Below are 24,763 nucleotides of genomic sequence, written 5' to 3'. Positions count from 1 at the left end.
CCTCTGGAACTTCTTTTTATTAACCAAAACAGTAGTATTCATCAGACTCAATTTTGGGATGCTTGTGCAGAGTCTGTGAGGCCTCTAGAACAGAAGTATCAGTGAACTGTTCCATATCTGAAGGGGTGTGGTGACCTGGGACATCATCCACCAAAGTGTCCAGGTAACTCCCCACTGATATTCCATCCAGTCCATCACTACAATCTTGTAAACTGTTATAGCTGCCTTGAAGGGAGGTCTCCTGACTTTCCAGCAAGCTGCAAAGGCTGCCACTCAAACTACTACCTCTGCTGATGATGGCTCCCTTCTCTTCAATCACCCACTTTATTGATTCGATGCTTTCGTTGATGATGAGCAGCTGGCGCATGAGCCGGACGTCAGTGGCTCGGAGATTAACCTACACAGTAAAACAACAACAAAAATCAATTTTACTGTATTTTTTAAACAAATGGGTGTGAAACCAATTTAAACCATAGTAGGCTGTGACCAAACGGAGAGGTAAAAAGTAAATGATAGCAGATTTCAAGCATGAAATCTGGATTTGATATTTTTAATAAAGCAGTAGTGGATACTAACATTTGAGAGATATTATTCCATGTCCGTATTCCACTATAATGTACTTACAATCAGTACCTTTGCACTTTGTAATTGTCCTGGGCGATCCAATAATATAGGGCCCAATCCAACTCCACCTAAAGTCGATGAGATCCTTTCCATTTACTTCAGTGGGAGTTAAGCCCTATAGACATTTAATAGAAACTAATCTTACTTCATTTTTAAATTAGTCCACCACAGGACTCATTGGAATACTGGTGAAATGTTATTGGAAGAGCCGCTACCATTTAAAGGAACAGTGTTGAGTGTTTTCATTTCCTTCAGGTCTCAAAGAAACAGGACATAAATTCAACCTTGTACCTGTAAACACACTGAATGTAGGACACATATTATATGTACAAAACTTACATTCTCCTGCACTCTCTTTATCCAGAGCCTCTCTTATTGGTACTGTAACTCAGAGTATTGACTGAGTCCTCAACTGTGCATAAGTTGTGAGGAAAGCTTGCAGTACACTGACTCTCAAAGCATATCCGAGTTCAGGTTGCAAGTTTCAGTATAAGTATTTCACAGTTAAAAAGATAGCTTAGCTGGGCTGCAAATCCTAAATTCATTATGTAATCTCAGTTACTGCCACCAGACATGCACAGAAACACATACATATGCCAAAGACAGTACTGTTCTGTGACTTACAAGCAGCCAAGCAAGTTTTAAATAGAATTGTAAGTTCTGGTGGCCGCAAGAGAATGGAACTAACCAGCTTTGCTGAGTAAAGCAGTAGGGGGAACAAAAATTGAGCAAAGTTTCCTCTAATCATGAAACTTATCACTGAAAAAGAGGCAGTATTGCTCATTGGATAGGGCAGTGCCGACGGATCAGGAGTTCAGGTTCTAATTCCTGGCTCCGCTACTGAACTGCTGCGTGACTTTGGAGCTTGAAGTCATTCTTCCTCTTTATCCTTCAGTTTCCCCTCTCACTTTTTGTCTCTCATCTATTTAGACTGTAAACTCTTGGAGGTAGGAATGGTCTCTTACTACATGTATGTACAGTGCCTAGCACAATGGTGCCCCAACCATGGTTGGGGTCTCTAGGCACCACCGTAACACACACACACCAATGCCTAATAATTAACTGAAAGTAAAATAATTACATTGCTGGCATTGCAGATTATTTTTAAAATCAGGTCAGGTGAAGTTTATTAATCCAGCAGCTCACTAGTGATGGATTTAAATAAAGTAAATAAAAAGCCTGCATGGCATCTTATCTACATTCTGACAACAATTTAACTGTATTGGTTGGCACAAACTATGAAATGTCTGTGACTCGAGCACAATAGACTGCTGTAGTGGTACATTTCAGTGGGAATATCAATGTTTAGTTTCTTTATTTTCTTAAAACCCAATTAAAAGTTACAATTATTGTTTGAATGTGGGAATTTGAGCAATCCAGGGAATAATGATGTAGCACAGGTGTTTATTTGTTGCCTTACCATGAGAGGGGTTGTTAAAAACAAAAATATATTCCTTGCCAGGATTGATCAGAACCAGAAGCAGGGTTGCCAAGGTTCTGTGCAGAACTGCAGGATTCTTCTTCACTTAGAAATAATAAAACCACAATTGTCACATGAAAGAAATGCACTGAATATGAGGGTCAGAGAGGCCAACAAGACTTTAGTCTATGTATCCAGCACCTCTAAATTCATGAGCACCTGACGTTATCAGAACAGTCTTTCCTAACTTCCTCTAACAGTGGTACAGTATTTCCCAGATGATACCATGAAGTTGGCCTATACTGATAGATAATGATATTCGCGGTAGGTCAGGTGGAGGGGCAAGAGTATCTGATAGTAACAGTTCCTGGAATTATCAAATATGACAGCAAGGGTTCAGGTTGCACGAAGGTAGGCTGGCAATTTCGGGAATGTCGATGTGCAAATCAATCCTCAGGTGGGAGATGACAATAGTTTTAAAGTGCTACTAATCACAATCTAAATACACCAGTGAGGTGATTCTCTGCTTCCCTAAAATTTGTGTACTTGTAGTTAGAGCTATCATAGAGACCCTGTCTCCAGACCAGTATAAAAAAGGTGTCTGGAGGTAAAGTTAAGTAAAAATTTCTCTATCCTGATTTTTGGCCTCAGTGTCTGTGAAAGATTGAAATAATTGGTTTGTGCAAAGCAGAGAAATCCTCAGTTTCTCCCAATTCCTGTACTAAGGTAATGCAGTGGTGGGCAAACTACAGATGATGGGCTGATTCTAGCCCATCAGATGTTTTAATCCGGCCCTCAAGCTCCCGCGGGGGGAGCAGGGTCTGGGGCTTGCCCTGGTCTGGTGTTCCAGATGTGGCCCTTGAGCCAAAAAGTTTGCCCACCCGGATGTAATGCATAGTACTTCCCTTGCAAAAAGCCAGTTTTTCCCTGTCAAAGAAACATACATTCTTAAGCTATATTTTAAAATAGTCTTCATATAATGTAAACATATTCTACTTATAAAAATCACCTCATTTCACGTTATCTGTGAAAGTTTTGTGAGGGTTTAATGGTTCTCAGGATGCCTAGGACTGAGTGTCACCTTGTTACCTCCCTGCCTCCAATGAGAAGAAGGAGCATTCCCCTGGCACTGCCAGTCCTTCCCAGCCACCCAAACTCTCTTCTCTAGGCTATGCCATCTTTCTTTGCCTTGCAGGTTAACAAGTGTACCTCAGTACACAAGCCCCTGTAGTATTCAGCCCTTTATCCATGAACACTCACAGAATTACCAGGTCAGCTATCCCCAAAAGGAACAACAGCATGGATGCTTTAATTTAGGATCAGCTTCTTGTTCAATATCACAGCATTTAAATATTTTAAAGTTAAAACAGTAAGTTTATTAACAAAGAACAGAGATTCAAAGATTCAAGTGAGTAGGGATAATGGAAGCAGAAGGGCTAAATATAAACCAAAATCATAAATTTAATCTAGAGAAAGTGTGTAAAGTTAAAGAGCTAACCTTCTGTCTAATGAAGTTTTATCTGACCCCAAATGTCTTTTGCAGAGTTTCGAACCAAGGTTGATTTAAAAATTGCTCATGGAGAATTCACCACAACTCTTGGTAAATTGTTCAAATGGTTACTCTTACTGTTAAAAATTTACATCTTGTTTCCACTCTGCATTTGTCTAGCTTCCACTCCTGCCATTGGATCATGTTACACCTTTCACTGTTAGACTGAAGAAGCCATTATTAAATATTTGTTCTCCAGGGAAGAACTTGCAGACTATAATCAAGTTGCCCCTTAATTTTTAATTTGTTAAGCTAAATAGACTGAGCTCCTTGAGTCTATGACTCATGGTTTTCTAAACCTTTCTCATGGTTCTTCTCTGAACCCTCTCCAGTTTATCAACATCCTTCTTGAACCGTGGACACCAGAACTGGAGATAGTATTCCAGCAGCAGATATACGAGTACCAAGTACAGAGGTAAAATAACCTGTCTACTCCTACATGAGACTCCTCTGTTTCTTATGCATCCAAGGACAGCATTAGCCCTTTTGGCCACAGCATTGCACTAGGAGCTCATGTTCAGCTGATTACCCACCCTGACTCCCCAAATCTTTTTCAGAGTCGCTGTTTCCCAGGATAGAGTCCCCCATTGTGTAAGCGTGGCCTACATTCTTTGTTCCTCGATGCCATATTACATTTTGCCATACTAAAATATATATTGTTTGGTACATAAATGTAAAGTGGGGTTTCAGAAGCACTCAGCATTGGCCTTACTCTGGTCCCATTGAAGCTGATGGTGAAATTCCCATTAACTTCAGTGGGAGCAGAGTTAAGCTGAGGTGAATGCTTCTGAGAATCCCAACCATTGCATACTGCAGATTAAAGATTTATATATGTATAGCCATATAGGTCCTTGATTCCGGAAACATATGCATGTGTGTAATATTTCGCTTGTGTGTGAGTAGTCCCACTGATTTCAAGTGAACTATTCATGTGGGCACCAGGGCCATAGTTCATAAAATATAATAGACATAAGAATCCTATGCACCTGAAAATATTGGTCTACAAAAATCAAATAAAGGAAAATGTATAAATTATTAGTACATTAATATTTTCTAAATATATAAATTATGTTTGTCACATGGAGTTTAGTATGTCTATATTTGTATATAAATATGTCTATATATATTTAAAATATTAATATATTTAGTGAAAATGTACATTTTTTTATACAGTGTAAATGTGTTTGCTCCATATGAGTTAACATGTCAATTTCTGTGATGGTTAATTTCGAAATGATATATACTACTGTAAATGTCTATTTTAAATATGGAGTTTCATTCAACTAAGACATAAAAAAGAAAACGAATAAAATTTGTCATGCCAGGCAACAGGCATTTTATCTTGTTCTCCAAATTCATAAATTTCTGTACAGGAATACCGCATCACCATTGTTAATCCACAACAGCCTGGAAAGGAATTCATACTCTGAGGAATTGAGTGCTTTATCTTATTTTGGCAAGGCTACTTATTGGACTTGATTTTTCCATACATAACGTATTTTTAAATTGCAAATCCTTCAAAATATACTAAATTATATTACCTTGATATAGTTGCTCAAAACCCCCTCTCTTTCAATAAATCCTTGTTCTGTTAGTACAGCAGACATTTCAAAAGCTTCTCTGGATCTTATATTCCTGTATTTCAGAGCCTGTTTAACTCTTATGCATGCCTCCTCTCCCTCCCCCATCTTAGAATGACTTTTGAATTATTCTCACGGCAGTATCACAAGTATTATTAAGTTAACGGATCTGGGACTCTGCAAGGCAATACTGCCAACCACAACTTTAATCATATTTTCCACGCATCATTATTTTTATGTGATGTTTTGAAATCAGAGATTCAGGATTTCCCAGCCCCCTGGCCTAAGCAGCCTCCTCTGCTCCCATCAATAAATTACTGCAAGACATCTGCCTGGACACTGGCCTGCTATTGTGACAGTAGCAAATGACCCCCAATATGTAATGCAAGCTTGTTGAAACTGAGCAAATTTAGGAAACAGGAATTTCCCCGAAGGCTAGTTAAATACAGTGCCAAACAACACTAGCATCAATAAAGTTACTGATGTAATGGTTTCTTCTTGATAAATTAGAAGATTTATGTATTTCAAAACTAGTTAACAGGAAGCCCGTTGTTGCCATAATTACATCCACAGCTTCAGCTCTTGTGCAGAAGAGCCTACTTAGTAGCAATTCTTTGCATTCTTGGTGACTTGCACACGCTCCTTACAAACCACCACTTACTCCCAAGTGGCTCATACCAAGGTTGTACTTTTCCAAAGGCAAACACAAAAGGTGGCCCACACAATACTGTCTTTCCTCAATGGGGTTTATTTCATCAGATAGCACTCCGTTATCTATGGCCTTTTTGCCACTTATATCTACTTTAGTTCAGACATAATCACATTAGTTGGGATGCAGTCATGTGGTTTTAGCCAATGTAACTTTAGTGGTAAACAAATAAAATGCAAGAACATTCAATTAATGTGACTAAAGGAAACATAATCCCATCATGTTTGACAGCTCCATTTATTACAGCGCTGTAACAGATGCATTTCACAGAGACAAACCGAACAGGTTGGGTTCATATCTAAAACTACTTTAGAAAAGCTTCTACAGCTGCTCTTATGAGTTAACAGCAGTGCATAGCAGGGGCTGGGAAAAGTTCAGATGAGTAGGTACCAGTTTTCTGGCAAACAGTTGTTGTCCTATCCTCCTCCACAGCATGCAACCGGGGCTACAGGCTGGCCCTTATGCCCTGCCACTTAATTTGATGTCATGCCCAGGGAAGGTTCTTCAAATGCTCTCCTAGCTAACTGTAAACATCAACCAACATCAAAACAGATAAATGAGTTGGAGGGAGTGACACAAAATTATGAAAACAATCAGGTGACCCCCTTCCTTTTTCAGTTTAAGCAACTTACGTATAAGATTGTTCTGCAAAGAAAGTTTTTTTTCAATGAGAAAATATATTTTTAAAGAGTTTATAGTAGAAAACTATTATTTCTCCTGGAGAGTGAGCTACAGTGAGTTAGGGATTGATTCGGATTAGATCAGTTTTAAAATCAAGCTCATAATGTCTATAGCTGCTAGAAAAGGCCACTGGCAATCAATGCTCAGCCTATGGTTTTCTGAATACAGCACACTACAAATTCCCTTCTATACATGGTATTATTAAATCCTTAGAAATATTTTTTGACCTTTTTCAATATTCTACCACTCCTTTATCTTAGTTGATGAAGCGATGTGACTCTCTTTGCCAAGAGCAGAGTTACGGCATTACTAATGGTAGCTATAAGTGTACTTTAATTACAAATAATTTCTTTAATTTTAAATTTCACAACACTTGGCTTTATTGTGTGTGCCCTACAGCATGGATGGCAAGTATATAAAACAGAAGATGGACAAGGAAGTGTGACACGATGTTGCCCTAAAGCCAAATCCTCTGCCCAGAGTGCATCCCAAGTAAAACAGATGAATGCTGGGAAACTTTGTGGAGATATATGGGAAGGAAACCCATCACTGGTCTACAGCTGAATAGTACCAGTCCTGTCCCTTATAATTTTGGAGAGACATCCCACATTTTGTGGAGGGGGAAGGGAAAGATTAGCAAAACATGGTGGCTGCTTAAAAGCAGCTCAAAGGGTTGGAGTGTGAGAAGTAGTTCTGGGGAGAAGGATTAGTGGGCAGAGGGTAGGTAAACTGGCCACAGATGCAATGTTCTTCCATTTTGAGAAATAGTCCCAGTTCCAATGATATTTCCCATTTTATATACAGAGAATCTCAAACCAGTATAATCTTTCAAAACAGAAGTAATATTTTAAATGCAACCACTGTAGTTACCTCAGCTAAAATATTAGCATTAGTTACTGTAGTTTTCCTTTCATGAGGTGTGTAAAATACATGAGTCTCAACTTTTTTACCCTAATTGTTCTAGTTCCTCTGTTATTCATATTGAACAATTTTCTGGCACCATCTATGGATATCTCCCTCTTTATTTTTTTCTACTGGGTTAGACCTGCTTTCCTTGGAATTTAATCTCAATATATTTCAAGTTTATCAAGTCTTTTAAAAAATATTTTAACAATAAATCAACATCGAAAAAGTTACCTTTCTCTGAGCTTTATGAGTCTTCTCCATTTCCTAGCAAAAACAATAAAGCATACTCTGTTTTTCCTGATATTAATTTTCCCACTACAAAAATTCTCACGTGGTAGCAATTTAGTGTAGTTTAGTGAATTCATTAAATTTCTTCTGGGTAACAGAAGAAATCATCTACACCTAAGCAATATATAGATGGCATCATGCTATTTGAAAATATGTGGTCTGACCAGCTAAAAGAGCAACCACAGACAGCGTAACAAACCCACCAACAGCAACACATAGGCCAGTCCTTGGCAGACGACGTATATCACAAATTGAACTCTACAGAAATTAATAGACTCAAGTTCAGACCCAGTGTACGTGAGCACAATTCTGTTGAAGTCACTGGAGTTACATTTGTTTAGAACAGGGATGAATTTGGCCAATAAACCATGAAACCAGCATTCTTCATTTACAAAATGATCACCACAAGCAGGGCACTAAATTCTGTACTTGTAGGTGAATGGACTCCATGAGCTATTGTTTAATATTTATACTACAATAGTGTCCAGAGGCTCCTGACAGGAGAGGTTTCCCATTGTGCCAGGTGCTGTACAAACACAACCACCACATCCTGTAAAGATTATAGTGTAGGGGGTCTTACATACCTTTCACTGTGATTCTATTACTAATATCTCACTATGTAATATAGTCAGCTGAGTCTTTTTCCCAACAGAACGCTGAGTGCTGCTATTAATATTACCTTCTATTTGTATAGTACATTACATCTGAGGATCTGAAACCTCTTCACTATCTTTAACTAATTTAGCCTCACGATGCTCATGGGAGGTAGAGAAATATTATGACCCCTTTTATTACTTATGAAAAAGGTGGCATGGAAATGTTTAAGCATGAAAGTTTGAAAGTTAGCCCCTTAGGATACTAGTTACATGAGCAACCTGAATGATTTTCAGAGGAGCTCCTGGAACTCCAGGCCACTTGAGCACATCAGTAGTCTCTTTGGCTTTAATGAGACCTTGCTGAATCAAGGTCTTAGTGTTGATTAGTGCACCTAAATTCATACTGATGCACCAAAATCAGAGGCCTAGATTTTCAGGAGCACAGTTCATTTTTAAAAATATCAGCCCATTTATTTAGGTGCAAATATACAAAATTTAGGTGCCTAACCTCTCACCCTGAAGTTTGAAAATGCTCCCCTATGTGATCTTCCCAAGGTCATACAGGGATTCTCTGCCAGAGCTGCAAACAGAATGTGAAAACCAACCTTCACCACTAGAAGTTAAATTGGTGGTGATTTAGAAAACAAATTTTGCATTTCTTTCTTCTTTGCTTCTGACCTGATCTAGGTTATGTTGCATGGCTAACAGTATTTTTTATTTCCCTATCGCCTTGAGTTTTTTAGATTTACAATGGATCTTATCTCATTTTTGAGGGCTGTAGTTCATACAAATTACATTTTTAGTGAAAGATAGGTGGGAGTTGGAGCTGCTAAACTCTTGGGCATTGTAAATTATCCATTATCAACTGTACTTTTAAACATTTATAATTACTCATATTTAAAATATTTTGGCAAATCGGAGAAGCACATAATCTTTGCATTTTTTTATTACCTTCTTTTCATGTAGAAAGAATGATTATGGTGAAAAAATAGCTTAAGAAAATATTGGGAGAAAAAAAGGGAGTTAGCAGCTTCCATTTCTTGCCTTTTAATACCTCTTCTTTCAAGCCTCCAAAGTACCCAAAACGTTAGTTGATGTTACCCAGCATATATCACAATTAGTTTTAAGTCATAGCTCTTTTAAAATGAGCAGTCATTAAGGCTTCACTATTGCTGTCTGAGCCCTTGACCTTGGTTTAGAGGGAGACCACAGCCTTGCGATGATCTCCTTTCAGTCTGCTGCAGTTCAAGAGAAACTATTCATTCAAAGCTCACAACAAAATGTTTTTTTAGGGCTTTTGTAACACGTTGTAGCAACATAATGAAACTTTCCGATGAGCGGCCTTTAAACAGGAGAGAGAGACAGCAAATGCTTTGGCTTCAGTTTTTTGAGAGATTTCTTTTTTAAACTGTAAGCAGAAATCCACTTAAAGGCAGAGTAAGAAAACAGAGCACCTGAAAATGGCACAGAATCAAGCACCTGTTATTTTTAATGAGGAAGTGTGCATGGCACGTCAGACTGACTACTTTTACACTAAGCAGGCAAAGCAACTTGCTCAATGAAGTGTTCTTAAGTGCTCAAATCATCCCACAAACGGTTCCCAAAACATTTTTGAGGGTGTCTGCAAAATAGTTTTAAGCATGAATATTTTAATAGCATAATTACTCATGGTTTTGATACAGTAGATGAGACTATTAATGATTTATAGTTGTCTTAATATGCTACAGAAACACAAACAAATGTAAAACTTTGTTCATTAAGTGATCCACTTCTGATTTGACAGAAAAGAAACACACACAGTCAAGTTGTGCTGCCATCATGTTAGTTTCTCGAGGTCTCTTCTCCCTCTTAAATTACACTTTATTTATTTGGGTTATTTTACTACAATCTGCTGTTCTCTTTGCCAAATATTTACCAATATTTGTGCTACTCACAAAATGAACCTGTTGTAATCCACAGAAAAATAATTCTGTACTATACCTCCTCAAACTGCATTCTCTATCTTGAAGTTACATATGACAACTAAAACACACATGCCCCAAATATACTGACAATTCTCTATTGTGCGAGAGGAAGAAATAAGAAAAGGAAAAAACCCACACTATGTCTATGACAGTTATACTGTATCAGACTGATATATTCATCTTCTGTTCAACAGCTTAACAGTGAGCAATGCAAACCACTAGGAGAGTCAGGTAATCTTAGCTATTTTTTCATGCATTCTACAATAGCGGAAATTAAGTCCTGTGTAAAAGGTTGAACATATGTGGAAATTACCATAAACTAAGGTCTAATTCATCACTTCAAATATTGCAAGACCCAGAATTAAGCGTGATAAAGACAGATGTCTAGCATATGGCACCAGAAGGACCACTGCACCTAGAAGAGCCTCAAATGTTTCTTTTTTATGTTCTAGGGAAAAAAATAGTGTATGGAGGTGAGAGGAGTGGAAAGCTTCATTGCTGTCCTGACTTATGATAGCCCAGATTTTTCTAAACCCCTTTAAGTATGCAGATGCTGCCGTTTATAAAAACAACTTTTGATGTTATAAACATGTCTCACATCACATGGAGGTGAAACAAAATGTTCAGAAAGTTGATGTGGACCCAAATATGTTGGCAGACATGATAATACAAGTGCAAACATTTAGGTCAACAGCCAGTGGCAAGAAATGGCTGCTGGTGTCAGCAAGTGTTAGAGCAGATGGTACAGGATAGAGTTATTATCATATGCTCTGGACATCTGGCTCAGCAGCAACACACAGCTTCACTTCTCCCCCTCCCTCTCCATCAGATGGCATCCTGGCTCAATAACATACATAGTTTTTTTCACTGAATTTTAAATATGGCACAGTTAAGTCTCTGCATTATCCCTGCCTGTCTTGACATAAGCCTATTTAATTAGTGTAGTACTGGGTGCCTGAATGGGAAAACATTTGCTCACTTCTGAGTTTGCTAAGTAAGTGCTGATTCCTGTTCTGCTGATCCCTCTTAATCTAATGGGCTTAGATCCAAACACTGTGTACAGTCAAAAACTTAAGAGTGCAAAAGAAAAGAAATTGAAAGATCATCTTTAGTATGCAGTATGGATTTATACAAATCTGAAGCTGTTGCCTGGATTTCACCATGAAAGACTGTAGTGCGCCATATGGTCAAAAGTAACTCTCAAACTAAGGCAATTTTTAAAAAATATATACATTAAAGGTATATATTGAGAGTATAATATGATATAATATCCACTTCAGAGTCCAAAAGTTAAGAACTGGAATTGGATCCAAATCTCAAACTTTCTTGAAGTACTAGTGTGTTCATATTTGATTTCACAGTACAACTAATTAAAAAGATGCATGTGAGATGCAAAATTAAAATCAGGGTCTGACATTCCCAGAAGTTTCTATCGGGTGTTTGGCATCCATTTTAAATTATATTGCATTAGAAGTGTGCAAGTTTTTGAATACGGTATTTGTGTTTCATAAAGACAGAGGGAATCAGGCAACTTTTCAAATTCAACATTTTGTTTTGTTTTGTTTTTTAAAGTAACCACAAACTGAAAACTTTTCAGTTTAAAGCCAAAAGTTTTTGGCTTTCAAGTTTTAATTTTTTCAGCAGAAACATTTTTTTTCAGTTTTGTTGACATTTTTCCATGGGACAAAGTTTCCCCAACCCGGTGCTCCTCACTCCTCTACCAGCTTATTGTCCATGTGTGTTTCATGGGCTTTGCTCCATGCCATGAGTATTAATAAACTTTGGCTCTTCCAGACACAAAAGGGAAGTGAATTTCCTGATTTGAAGGCTTTTCACTGAGAATGCCCTGCCAGTAGCTCTTTCAGGTATTTAAATCTATAAATAGTTAGCTCAAGCACCTTAGTTGATCTCAGCTGATGTGGCTGAGCACAGATCACCTCTTTCCCTCTCAAACAGCCAGCAGCCAAATGACATGTGGGTCCTTTGGTCAGTGTCTTCACTTTTAATTGCATCCAGAAGCAAATGGGAAGCTAGTTTAGTTTTGACAGGCTGGTGCAAAATGCTGCCTTAGACCAACACCAATAACCAAGAGAGCTGCTGAATTCTACACCAGCTGTAGCTTTTAAGTTCTCTTCACAGGTAGTCCCAGAGCTCATTAAAGTAATCCATTCTGGAGGACATAGAAGCATGACTTTCTAGACAAACTCTACATCAGTGAAACACTGTCACAGTCATTGTGCGAAGCACAGATAAAAAAACAAATCAAAACAAACCAAAAACCCAGACACACACACTACTGGCCAATGATGTCTCCTGGGAGACTAGCATCAGTCAAAGATCCTGACGTATTTAGTTTGCTAACTTTTAGGGCACAAGATGAGCACATAGGCTAAAGATATCAACCTTTCTATATTCTCTGGTTGCTTCTGCTAACCCGCCAGCACGACACCTTCTTATCTGGAATACGCCACAGCCAGCTTGCCCTAACTATGCCCCTATCTTACTGTCCCTTTATTGGACAGTCTTACCCCCAAGCAGTAGCCTTTTACAAAAAAGGGTACAAGCAAGCATGGTCTGGTCCTGGTTCAGCATGGAACATCAACATCATTGGAGATATAGTGCTGTGAAGGATGTCTGGAAATCACAGGCTAGGCTAAAAAAAGGGTAGGGGGAAGGGCTGACGACTGTTTGGATTTTTTGTTTTGCTCTAAGACTCTTGTTGCATTCAGCTGGAGGGCTGAATCCCAAAACACGATACCCGTCAGGGAAGGCCGTTGTTGACTCAGGGGGAGGGAAGGGGCGGGAGGGATACTGAGGCAGCAACCGTGTCTCCATTCCAGGGACTACTAAACTGCTTTTATAGCTAAACACTAAAGGCTTTGTCTACACTGCCAATTGAATGACAAAACTTTTGTTGTTCACAGGTGCTTAAAGAGGCCCCCCTCGCCCCGAAAGACAGAAGTTTTGCCATGGCAAGTGGCAGTGTAAACGGCTCGTTGTTGGCAGGAGCGCTCTCCTGTCGACAAGGTGAGCACCATTTGTAGCGGGTGGAAGTGCTGACAAACAAACAGTGTTTACACTGCCCGACTTTTAGCGACACAGCCATGTCGACGTGGCTGTGTCACTAAGAGCTGTGTAGTGTAGACAAAGCCTATGAAAGCATGGACAATACTTTCTAGATTTGATGGAAAATGGAGTGTGAAGCTGTGCGTTATTTACATGCACTGATTCTACTCTTTTCTTGCCAGTACACAAAAAAGGCTTCCCTTTTCACTCCTGCATTCCTTACAATTTCTCTTCTGACCTGAAATATTTACTATGCACATAGTACTAATTCCAGGGACCCACACCAAATAGTCGATTGTGTGCTAAATATTTCCACTGGAAGCTGGAATTCTCCCCACTAGGCCAAGGAGCAAGCTACATAGTCACTGTAGGGAGGCTGCTTCACTCTGGTGGCTGAAGTAGCCCTCTGCATGTGCAATGCACCCCCTGCTATGAATTAGGAGGACTGGAGGATTCTTGCAGCAGTTCTTCTGGTCGCACTCCAGCCCCAATCCCACCTGCCCATTTTGTGCTGCTATCCAAGGAGACCCTGTGGGCTGTGGATTGTGCACCCTCTTCTTGTGTAGCTGAACCACACAGATCCAGTTATTAGGAAGACCTCTCTGACCATGGAGGGAGTTGCTGGATTTGGTCCTTCCATAATCCCAAACTATAAAAAAAGCACACGTCATCATTCTGTCCTCACCCACACCTTGCTCTCAGCACACACATCAGTTGGCTTCATCTTCTGGAGATGGTGGACTGCAACAGAACAGTAATTAAAACAGAGAAATAATCACACTAGATACAGAAAGTCAGATAGGGGAGGGGAGGAAGGTCATGCATTTCTAGTATTAATCCAAACTGAGGCATGATTCACAGCACAATTCACATGTTTAAGTCCATAGGTATGTGGGGAGTGGGTGAAGGATAGGTGGAGTTTTGGCCCCAAAACTCACCAATTGCACTCCCAATATGCAGCTGAGTTGGCATGGAGCTGGAAATTAGGTACCTAAATACATTTTCCAATTTCTGCCTCAGCCCCTCTGCCTTCCTTACTCTTAGAGTACCACATTCCTTCTTCTATTATCCCACTTGCCACACAACAGATGAAGTTTCCCCTCTCTCTCTTCTTTAGATGGTAGGGAACTATTTATGCAACTAATGAGCACTCTCATGACGATCAAGAGTGTGCGTGATTGTCACCTGGAAACCAGCTAAAGGCTGAAGAGTCGAGGATCTAACTCATTTTGTGAGGGTTACAAGAAGACTTCCTCATTTCCTATCCATCTGAATTACTATATTTAAAAATAAATTAGTGACATAGCTCACTCCTTCAACCCATCACATTTATTATATATTTTGAGTTTCAGGATAGTTGCAAAGAGTTCTTTTTAGCCTAGTTGGTCATATCCATCCTGACCAGTGGTGAGCTGGAGCTGGTTCGCACCGGTTTGCTGGAACCGGTTGTTAAATTTAGAAGCCCTTTTAAATTTAACAACTGGCCAGAAGTGGTGCCTTCAGCGCTGACTCCATGGGTGCTCCAGGGCTGGAGCACCCACGGGGAAAATTTGGTGGGTAGCTCCCCGCCCGGCCCCAGCTCACCTCAAATCCACTTCCTTCCCTGAATGCCCCCGCCCCCAACGGCTTCCCACAAATCAGCTGTTCACGTGGGAAGCCTGGGAGGACTGAGAAGCAAGTGGCGGCTTCGCACTCAGGCCCACAGAGGCGGAGAGGAACGGAGGTGAGCTGGGGTGGGGGGACTCAAGGAGGGCTGCCCGCGCTGCAGCAGGTAACCTGGGGGTGCGCAGGGGAACTGCTCCCTGCCCCAGCTCACCTCTGCCTCCCTAGGCCTGAGCGCGAAGCCGCCGCTTGCTTCTCGGCCCACCCAGGCTTCCCGCGTGAACAGCTGATTCGCAGGAAGCGAGGTGGGGTGGGGCGGGGTGGAGAAGCAGAGTGGGGCGGCGCGTTCAGGGGAGGAGGCGGAACGGAGGTGAGGTGAGGTGGGGCCGGGTGCGGAGCTGCTGGTGGGGGCTCTGCACCCACCAAATTTTCCCCATGGGTGCTCCAGCCCCAGAGCACCCACGGAGTTGGTGTCTAAGGCGCCACTTTTGATGTGATCAGTGGGGGAGTAGCCGCTCCCCCTACTTTCCCCCTAGCTATGCTAGCCTGCCCCTAGGAGCCAGAGGGACCTGCCGGATGCTTCCTGGGAGCTGCCCCAGGTAAGCACCGCCGGGACTTCCCACCTTGCCCCCCGGCAGGTCCCTCTGGCTCTTAGGGGTGGGATGGGCACCCACTACGGTGGCCCACAAGACCCTCCTGCCTGGTTCTGGGGGCAGTCAGGGGACAGGGGTGGATGGGGCAGGGGTCCCGGGGGTTGGGGGGAGCATCAAGGAACGCTAGGGGGTTGGATGGGGCAGGAGTCCTGGGGGGTGGGGGTGGGCCACGACCCCCTCGTGGGGTGAGGAGGGAACCGGTTGTTAAGATTTTGGCAGCTCATCACTGATCCTGACCAAAAATTCTGCATCTATACTGTATGCAAATTTCCTCAATAAATTGAAAATCTATTTATTTTGTGACCTCATTTGGGATTTGAAAAAAGCCTTTGGGATTCATGCACAAGCTTTAGAGATCTGAGGATAATATATTTTGTGCACAGTATAACATTCCTTTGAATAACCCTGGGACTGATAGCAATGATGGATTAAAACAGCTCTGATGCCAAAATACTTCCTCCACGCAGTCAGACAATAACAATCATGGAAGAAAGTCACATGTCTTTATCTCTGTAAATTGTTTTAAACATTAGATGCTATAGGAACCTCCAATACAGTTGAGAAGCTACTTTCTTTGGGAGTACAACCAGAATTCAAAGCATGGTGAAGTGCTTGATGTACTCATTTGAATACCAATATCTAGAAGCATTTCTACCTCAAATTTTTCATAGTGATGCTATTGGCTAACACAGTGGTTTTAAGAACAGCTGGTCTACAGGCTGGAAGCAGAGGTTTGGGTATGCAAGTGGATTTCACAAATGCTTGTCCATATTGTTCGTTAATAGAGTTTTGGAGGCAGCAGGAGTCTTAGGGCTTGTCTACACTACCCGCCAGATCGGCAGGCAGCGATCGATCCAGCGGGGTTCATTTATCACGTCTAGTATAGATGTGATAAATTGACCGCTGAGCGCTCTCCAGTCGACTCCGGTACTCCACCAGAACAAGAAGCGCAAGCGGAATCGACGGGAGAGCATCAGCTGTCGATTTACCGCAGTGAAGACATCGCGGTAACTAGATTTAAGTACGTCAACTTAAGCTATGCTATTCACATAGCTGAAGTTGCATATCTTAGCTTGACCTCGATCGGTAGTGTAGACAAGCCCTTATAAGCAGTAGGGGTGAGGAACTTGACTATGTTGTACAACAAGTAGGATATGTATGTGTGTGTGGGTCTATATGTATATATGAGATAATGTTTTCCCTGTGGAGTGTTCTGTGCATCCTTGTCAGATGTGAGGATCTCTATACTGGTTCCCCAAACCTATGTACCTTCCACCTCAAGACTACAAGCTCCTCATCACAGCTACATTCCTGCTGGCAAAGAAGACCCAGACATAGTGGAGACAGCGTGGGCTAGCAGATAAGGTGCTGGTCTGGGAATCAAAAGGCCTATGATTCCATTCCTGGCTCTGTCAGTGAACTACTGTGTGACCTTGGGCAAGTTACTTCACCTCTGTTCCATCTCCCTGTAATACAAATAATTATTAAGACAAGGTGAGTGAGGTAGTAATTTTCTATTGGACCGACTTCTGTTAGTGAGGGACAAGCTTTCAAGCTCATATAGAGCCATTCTTCAGAACCTGAATCTTGTCTCTCTCACCTACAGAAGTTGGGCCAATAAAAGATCTTGCCTCACCCCCCTTGTCTCAGGACTAAAATTGTCCAACCAGCACAGCTACAACACTGCAGACCTGAAGAAAAGCTCTGCTGTGTAAGCTCAAAAGCTTTTCTCTCTCTCAGCAACAAAAGTTGGTCCAATAAAAAACATATTACCTCATCTTGTCTCTCTAATATCCTGGGACCAACATGGCTACAATAACATTGCATACAAATAATTAACAACAACAACTCATTGCGGTTGCTCATCAGTGGAACGAAGGTGAAGCAGCCCCTCCTACCCAGACTTAAGACTGCGTCAGTTGGCTATTTTATTTACAGTCAAATTTTAACCAAAAAATTCTAATAACCAACTTAATAGAAAATCAGCACTTAGCTTTGTGATGCTGTGTACACATGCTGGGCCATATCTCCACTGAAGATGATGAAAGTTCTAATTAGCAAACACCATTATAAAGGGGCTAGACTGTGTCTATAATTAGGTGATATGGGGTGTTTCAACTCATGTTAGCTCAATTTTAAAAAGCACCTTTTTTACTCATTAGACAGACCCTAACTTTGTCCCACTTAGTATGACAATAAGTGACACTGAAGTTGGTGTAATCAATATACTAATGGCTAGATGGGAAAAGTTAAGCAACTAATACAAAGGTGTAACAGGAAAGTTAAAGCAGCCCTGCCCCTAACCTTCTTTATCCTACACATTCTCAAAGCTTCTCAACCTGAGAGAAAACAGGAGAAGGAAAGGAGATGGAACTCCAGGAGCAGGAAGGGCTAGGTTATGAAAATGAATATATTTGCCTACTGAATTCCAGCAGGTGGCAAGACTAATAGCTCTGCTTCATTTTGACTGGGAAGACCTAGATAAAGTATCAACCATCACAATTAACCTCATAATTTAAAAAAGAACTAGAAGAGAACATCTCAAACTATGATCTGTATACATCACCAGTGGTCTGCAACCCACTTAGTAGCTGGGCATGCATGTACATAGGTTATGCATCTAACTCCTGTAATGTCTTACACACCACTTCTGAATGTGTCCCCCACCCTGTCTGTACTGTCTACATCTCAAATAGTTTATTGGGCAACCCCAAAATTCTCTCCACTTCTTTATCCCTTCCTTCCAAAAAGCACTGCATATTGGACATCCAGGGTTGGCTGGGCTAAGCTTGTAAATATCATCCTTAAATAAGCCATGAGAGACCACTGTTAAGTGCAATATACACTCCCAACATTACTAGCCTGCCTTGTCTTCTCCAAAAAAATGCTAGGGCTACTGCCTTTGTCGTGTTCCCTTGAAAAATTAAAAAGGATCCCATTATTTTACTGATGCATATTGCACATACTGTAGACACAGCCAAGGCAAAATACTCCTCAACCTGTCTTGTCTGATTTCTTGTTTTGCTTCTAAGATACAAGAAATTTGATTTTTGCAGGGTCTCCACTAAGAATCTCTTTGCTTATTTTTACTCCTCTCATGTGTTTTAAGATCATGTTTTCCCTGGTTAATTATGTGTGATTATTGTGAGAAGAGAAACAAGGCTTTTGAGGAAAGCAATATTTTATAATTGCTTACAATAGCAGTTAGGGTCTGGGAATTAATCCTGGCTATTTATTGCAGTATACTGCTATTGAGGCTGTATTCGAAGGGAAAGAAGGCTGAATAATCAAGAATAAAAAGGTGCCCAGTTAGTATTTAGTGCCTGGCTCTGCCCTTAGTTTTGATCTCCTGAACACAGATCCTTCCATTTACCCCCCCAGATCATTTGTGTATAGAGTACATGGATTACTCCTGTGGTGCTGGATGTTCCCTGAACTATATTTTCTTTTAGTGATTGATGTAGACGGAAAAGTCTTCACAGTCCTGGAGATCAAAGCCCTCCAATTAACAGAGCAGGTGACTCATGGACATCAGTAATGCAAGCTTCCTCACACTCTCACCAATGGGCCTCAACTCTGATCAGCCCAGGCAACCTCTAGTGTGTGAGAAAACAACTCTGTGCCCATGGCCTTAACCAATCCTTGGCCACTTTTCCTAGAGTGTCAACAATAGTCAATTTGCAAAGATTACACTGGTTCACTAAGAAGGGGACTGAGATCACTAGAAGCCACTGATCAGCTATTGGGTTGTAATAACTTTGTGGAGTACTGACTTGGGATGGATATGAATCAGCAGCGTAACACGGCAAGTTCTCTTTTTATGTTACCATATAAGAATAATCTTAGTGTTCAATATGTTTTATACAAAACTACAGAGAGCCTCCAAGGAGATTTTATATAGGAACATAAATGGGCCAGTACATGCCAGTATGCCACAACTCTGAAGGAATAATTAGAGAGGTTGGAGGAGAACAAAGAGAGGACCGTTATGGAAGGCAAGGGAGGCCAAAATTCCAAGAAGAGGAGCATGGTCAATAGTGTCAAAGGCAGCTGACATGTCAAGGAGGATGCGGATGGTATACTAGTTCTGACTTTGGCTAGGAAACAGCCATTACAGACTTTGGTGAGAGTGGTTTCAGTGGATGCCATGGCCCTGGATTGGAGAGAGTCCAGGGTGGAACTGGAGGAGAGGAACTCCAGACAAGATTGCAGACAGCATGATCAATGAATGTAGAAATGAAGGGGTGATGGGCAATAACAGAAGAGGCAAGAGGGGTCAAGTTTTTGTTTTTTGTTTTAAATGGAGAGATTAAAGCATGTTTGTATAGTGAGGGGAAAGAGTCAGGAGAGTGAGAGGTTAAGCAAAAGAATTAGAGGGAATGAGAGCAGGCACAGGAGAAAGAGCAGTGGAGGGGACTGGATGGGGGGTCAGTGGACAAGCAGAGGGGTGGAGGACCCTGTGTGTGTGTCTGTGACAGAATAGGTGCTGGAACTAGGGGTTCCTCCTGCACCCCCTGGCTTGAAGTGGTCTCCATTATATACAGATTTACAGTTTGGTTTAATGGCTCTCAGCACACCCATTATACAAACTGTTCCAGCATCAGTGTGTGACAGGGGAGGAGGGGAAGGGGATGGTAACATTGTATCTTACCCCCCTATCTGGCCCTATTCATGCCACTAGGCAGGAGTATTTTCATAGCCATGCACCAGCACTCACTAATGCCAAATTAACTTCCTCTGTAACCTACTTTATCTTGCCCTAACACAGCACATGCAGCACTCCGTAACTGTGCTGTGCTAGACTGAAACTTTGGTTTGCATCTTTAAGTACCACATAACAAATAAACCTAATGAACTTCTAAAGTAACAATTTGACACCATTACCTTCATAGAGTGATCGTTACAGTAAGTATCAAGACTGGTTTAGGTGAATACTTTGTATAAACCATATTCAATGAGGTATAAAAGCAAGAGTGATAGCTCTAGATATGAAATGGCCATTCTTAAAATTTAGGTTCTCCGGCTACAGAATAGGCATCTGAGTTGTCGCTAGCTGTCAGTAAATTAAGCCTTGTTTTTTCCTCCCCAAACCAGATGCTTCATTCCAGCCCACCCCCATCAATGAATACTACATACAAAAAGCATACCATGTGGTGGATTATAAAAGTAGTATCAGCATAAGTTTGAGACTGCAATGTTACCCATGGGTAAGGATGCGAGTTTGTCATGGAGGTCACGGATTCTGTGACTTTCTGTGACCTCTGTGATTTCTGCAGGGGCCAGCGCGACTGGCCCAGGGGCTGGCTGAGGAGCTTGGGCAGCCCCTGGGCCAGCCGCACTGGCTGCTGCTGGGACAGTCTTGGGCCACTGTGCCCCTCTCCCACAGCAGCAGCGGGAGTTTTGTTGTGGGAGGAGGCTCAGGGCTGGGGGTTGGGGTACGGGAGGGGGTGAGGGTGCTGGGCAGAGCTTACCTCAGGGGGTTTCCTAGAAGCAGCATCATCCCTCAACTCTCAGCAGACAGCTCTGCGTACTGCCTCCGATTGCAGGCACCACCACCACAGCTCCCATTGGCCATGGTTCATGGCCAACGGGAGCTGCAGAGCTAGTGTTCGGGGCGGAGACAGTGCACGGAGCCTTCTGGCTGCACCTCCGCCTGGGGAGAGCCATGAGGAGCCAGGTAGGGAGCCTGCCAGCCCCGCCACACCCCACCCCCCAGCACCAGTGGGGTCACGGGCTGCTTCCCCCAGAGCACCCGCAGGACCCCCTGGGCCGTTCCCGCCCCCCACCCCCAATCACATGTAGCACCCACGGGCCGCCTGTCCTTCCCCCACCCCCACCCCCCCAAGAGTTAGTCAGGGGTACAAGTCATAGTACAAGTCATAGACTGGTCACAGGGCCATGAATTTTTGTTTACTGCCCGTGACTTTTACTAAAAATACCCGTGACTGAAACATAGCCTTACCCATGAGTAGCAGAACCCCAAGTTATTTATGCAGCTCATCCCAAATGGGAGCCCACAAAGCCATCATATCACACCACACTATCGGCTACTATAGAGTTTATATTAAAACTGTATGAGAAGTGCTATAGGGAGTTACTACAAAATGTATTGGTGCTATTTTCATATGCCTGTAAAGCCAGGTTCCCTTAATACCCGCTGTCTACACACTTCTGAGTTACTCTACACTTACATTGATGTAACAGAGATCAGAATCTGACTACTAGCGATAATGCATGCTGTTCACTAGGTGCTCACTGTGAATTTCATGGTAGGACAGCCTATTTTAAGTGAAACCTGCATTTTACTTAAAAAACAAAACAAAACAAACAGTTGCTTAACAGAGTTGGTCTTCTAATGAAAAACAGACTTAACCCAGTACATAACACTTAGCATAATATAGCTGGACCATTTACATAAGAGTTGAGTTAAAATATGAATAAATATTGCATGGTCCAATGGCAGACCACAGACAAACAGCCACTTTGCCAAATTATAAATGGGGTTTTTATGGAAGCATACAGAGATTCCAGTATACTCAGTTTAGAAATAAATAGACCTCAGAAGTTTAGTCTTATAAACTGAATGACTGATGGCAGGACAATTTTTAGGAGTAAAGAGCTCACATCCTTTTAGAAAAGTATTAGTCACATTAAAATGGAGTATTTGTATAGATTTACAATAAATAGAATTCAGGGCATTATCTTAAATGTTTACCAATATGCTAACATACCCCAGACATCAGAAGTTATCACTCAGAGGACTAAAATCTACCTAAACACCACTGGCTGTCAGTTTTCTTCATTCTGCCAGCTAATCGTATGAGGTACATATATCCTGGAAGTCATGGAGTTGGAAAGCCTCTTGAGCAGGTGAGAAACCTGCTCACTGCCACTTTGGTGACATTATGCAATTGTGACTACAGCATGGAGGTAGGAGTTGCTTTGACTGTGCATGGATTATAACAACTTTTCCTAGATTCTAAAGCCAGATGGGACCACTGTGATCATCTAGTCTGATCTGTATAGCACAGGCCATAGAACATTCCCAAAAGCATTCCTAGAGCATATCTTTGAGGGGGAAAAATCCCATCTTGAGTAAAGAATCATCAGTGATTGAGTACCCACAACACTTGGTGCATTGTTCCAGCGATTAATTACTCCCACCTTTAAAAATGTATGCCTTATTGCATAGACTCTGAATATGTCTAGCTTCAACTTCCAGCCATTGGATTGTGTTATACTCATCTGTGCTAGACTGAAGAACCCATTATTAAATATCTGTTCTGCATATAGGTACTTACAGACTGTAATCAAGACACCCCTTAATCTTTTCTTTGTTAAACTAAATAGACTGAGCACCTTGAGTCTATCACTATGGTTCCTTAAGGGGCCATATTCACATGGGATTAGGAAACCATCAATGAAGTGTGTAAGGGGCGTGGCTAGACATTGCTAAAGATTCTGAAAGATAATAGTGGCTCCCTTTCTAGAAAGGGAGCGGGGAATGTATTTAGCTGCTCTCCTTTGGCCTAGCAGGAACAGGGCTGTTTTCAGAATTGGTTTTGTGTGGGTAGGCAGTGATGGAAATTAATTGCACAGGGGCCTAGAGATCAGCAGCACTTCTCCCTACCAGGAAATGGGGGAGTTCAGCAAAGTATGTGGAGCAGATCATACCAGATTGTATTTTTTTTTTTTTATTACAAGAATTCAAGGAGCAACAGGGCAAGGATAGGAGTTGTCAGTTAGTTAAGTCTGAACTGTAAAGTATCTCAAGGGCCACCAAGGGGACACCCATTATTTAGCGCCGTCCATAATCCACTCAAAGCGCCACCGATCCGTGTGCAATAGAGAGACCCCGGGGGGCTCTCTCGCCCCGCTTGTCAGCAGAGGTGTGGGGGTGAGGAAGAAGGCATTCAGTGGCACCCTCTCACACTGCGCACGCTCACAGGCACGGGGCTGGCGAAAAGGGAATGGTGGCCGAGCAAAGTCCAGGGTGAGCGGCGCGCGGGTTGGTTTGCCAGCCGCTGGCACGGGGCAGAGAGGCGCGGGGCGCAGCAGGGTGATGGGGACTCCAGCCGCCCGCGCCCGCTCCCCCTCCCGCCGTGTGCAGCGCGCACCCCCGGGCGCGGTGCCAGACTCACCATCTCCTGCTTGAGGAGGTGAAGTTTGGTCTCCAGTCTCGCCAGGGCACTGGCGCTGCTGCTGAGCCGGGAGGCTCCAGGGGCTGAAGCAGGGCAGAAGCCGCTGCCCCCTCCGCCGCTCCGGTCCCGGGCAGCGGGCTCCTCCCCGCGCAGGGAGCGCGCCAGGCTCTCGGGCACTTTGCGCCCCAGCTTCAGCTCGACGTCTCGCAGGTCTGGCAGGGGACCCTCTTCCATGGCTGGTGCGCAGCAAGGCTTTCCGGACTGAGGGCGGTGCAAGGCGCAGCGGACGAGCCAGCACTAGCCGCAGTGGCCCGGGCTCACCAACCTCTCCATGTCAGCAGCGTCTCTGTGATCCACCGCAGCAGCGCCGAGAGGGGCGGACAAGCCAGGCAGGTGACCCGCGGGAGACATGAGGAGTAGCTGGTCGCCAGCAGCATTGTTTGATTGGCAAACCACTTCTGCCTCTCTCTCTCTCCCTCCCCTTTCCCCCCGGGCGCGCACGCTGTCACCAGCTGCAAAGCAAGAAACTGCGGAAGCAAAAAAGCGCTTTGCCCAGCAGAGAGGCTGCCCCTTCCTCCTTTTGCTTGTTGCTTTAGCTGGTGAATTGCGGCGGGCTGTTCATTGCATATAATCTGTCCCTCTGGAAGGAGTCAAGTCCAGGGGCAGCAGACTCCCAGGTTGGCTGTTTTCTCTCCCCCCATGTAGTCATGTGTCTGCTGCTTCCTTAATGGCTTTGGCTTCTAGGATACACGCTGAGCAGCTTACAGCCTGTCATGTGCGCGCCTACGGAGCTGTCTCTCCATGTTCTCCCAATATAGCTACAGTTTATCCACTTCCCTGATGAAATCAGACTTTCTCTCCAGGCAGTTTGATCCAAGTCATTGTATTTCCCGATGGGCTGAAACTTTAAACCCCAGTGGCAGGTGGACCAGCTGAGGGCCAACCCTTGTACCGTAATGCACAGAGAAGAGACTCACTCTGATT

At 42.7% G+C, this 24,763-nt stretch overlaps 1 protein-coding gene across 1 annotated transcript; it reads right to left on the bottom strand.

Annotated features, from left to right (window-relative positions):
• Window positions 1–24,763, bottom strand: LURAP1L (leucine rich adaptor protein 1 like). Its single transcript, XM_073345392.2, has 2 exons — window positions 23,780–24,763; window positions 1–397 (listed from the first exon to the last, which is right to left on the bottom strand). Exons 1-2 carry the CDS (start codon window positions 24,011–24,013, stop codon window positions 20–22), a joined length of 612 nt encoding a protein of 203 aa, XP_073201493.1. The 5' UTR covers window positions 24,014–24,763; the 3' UTR covers window positions 1–19.

Source organism: Lepidochelys kempii, chromosome 5, assembly GCF_965140285.1.
Source record: "Lepidochelys kempii isolate rLepKem1 chromosome 5, rLepKem1.hap1, whole genome shotgun sequence".
In the NCBI taxonomy this organism is placed as follows: Eukaryota; Metazoa; Chordata; order Testudines; family Cheloniidae; genus Lepidochelys; species Lepidochelys kempii.
The sequence above is the reverse complement of the archived record's forward strand: the minus strand, read 5'-3'. Positions and strand labels throughout refer to the sequence as shown.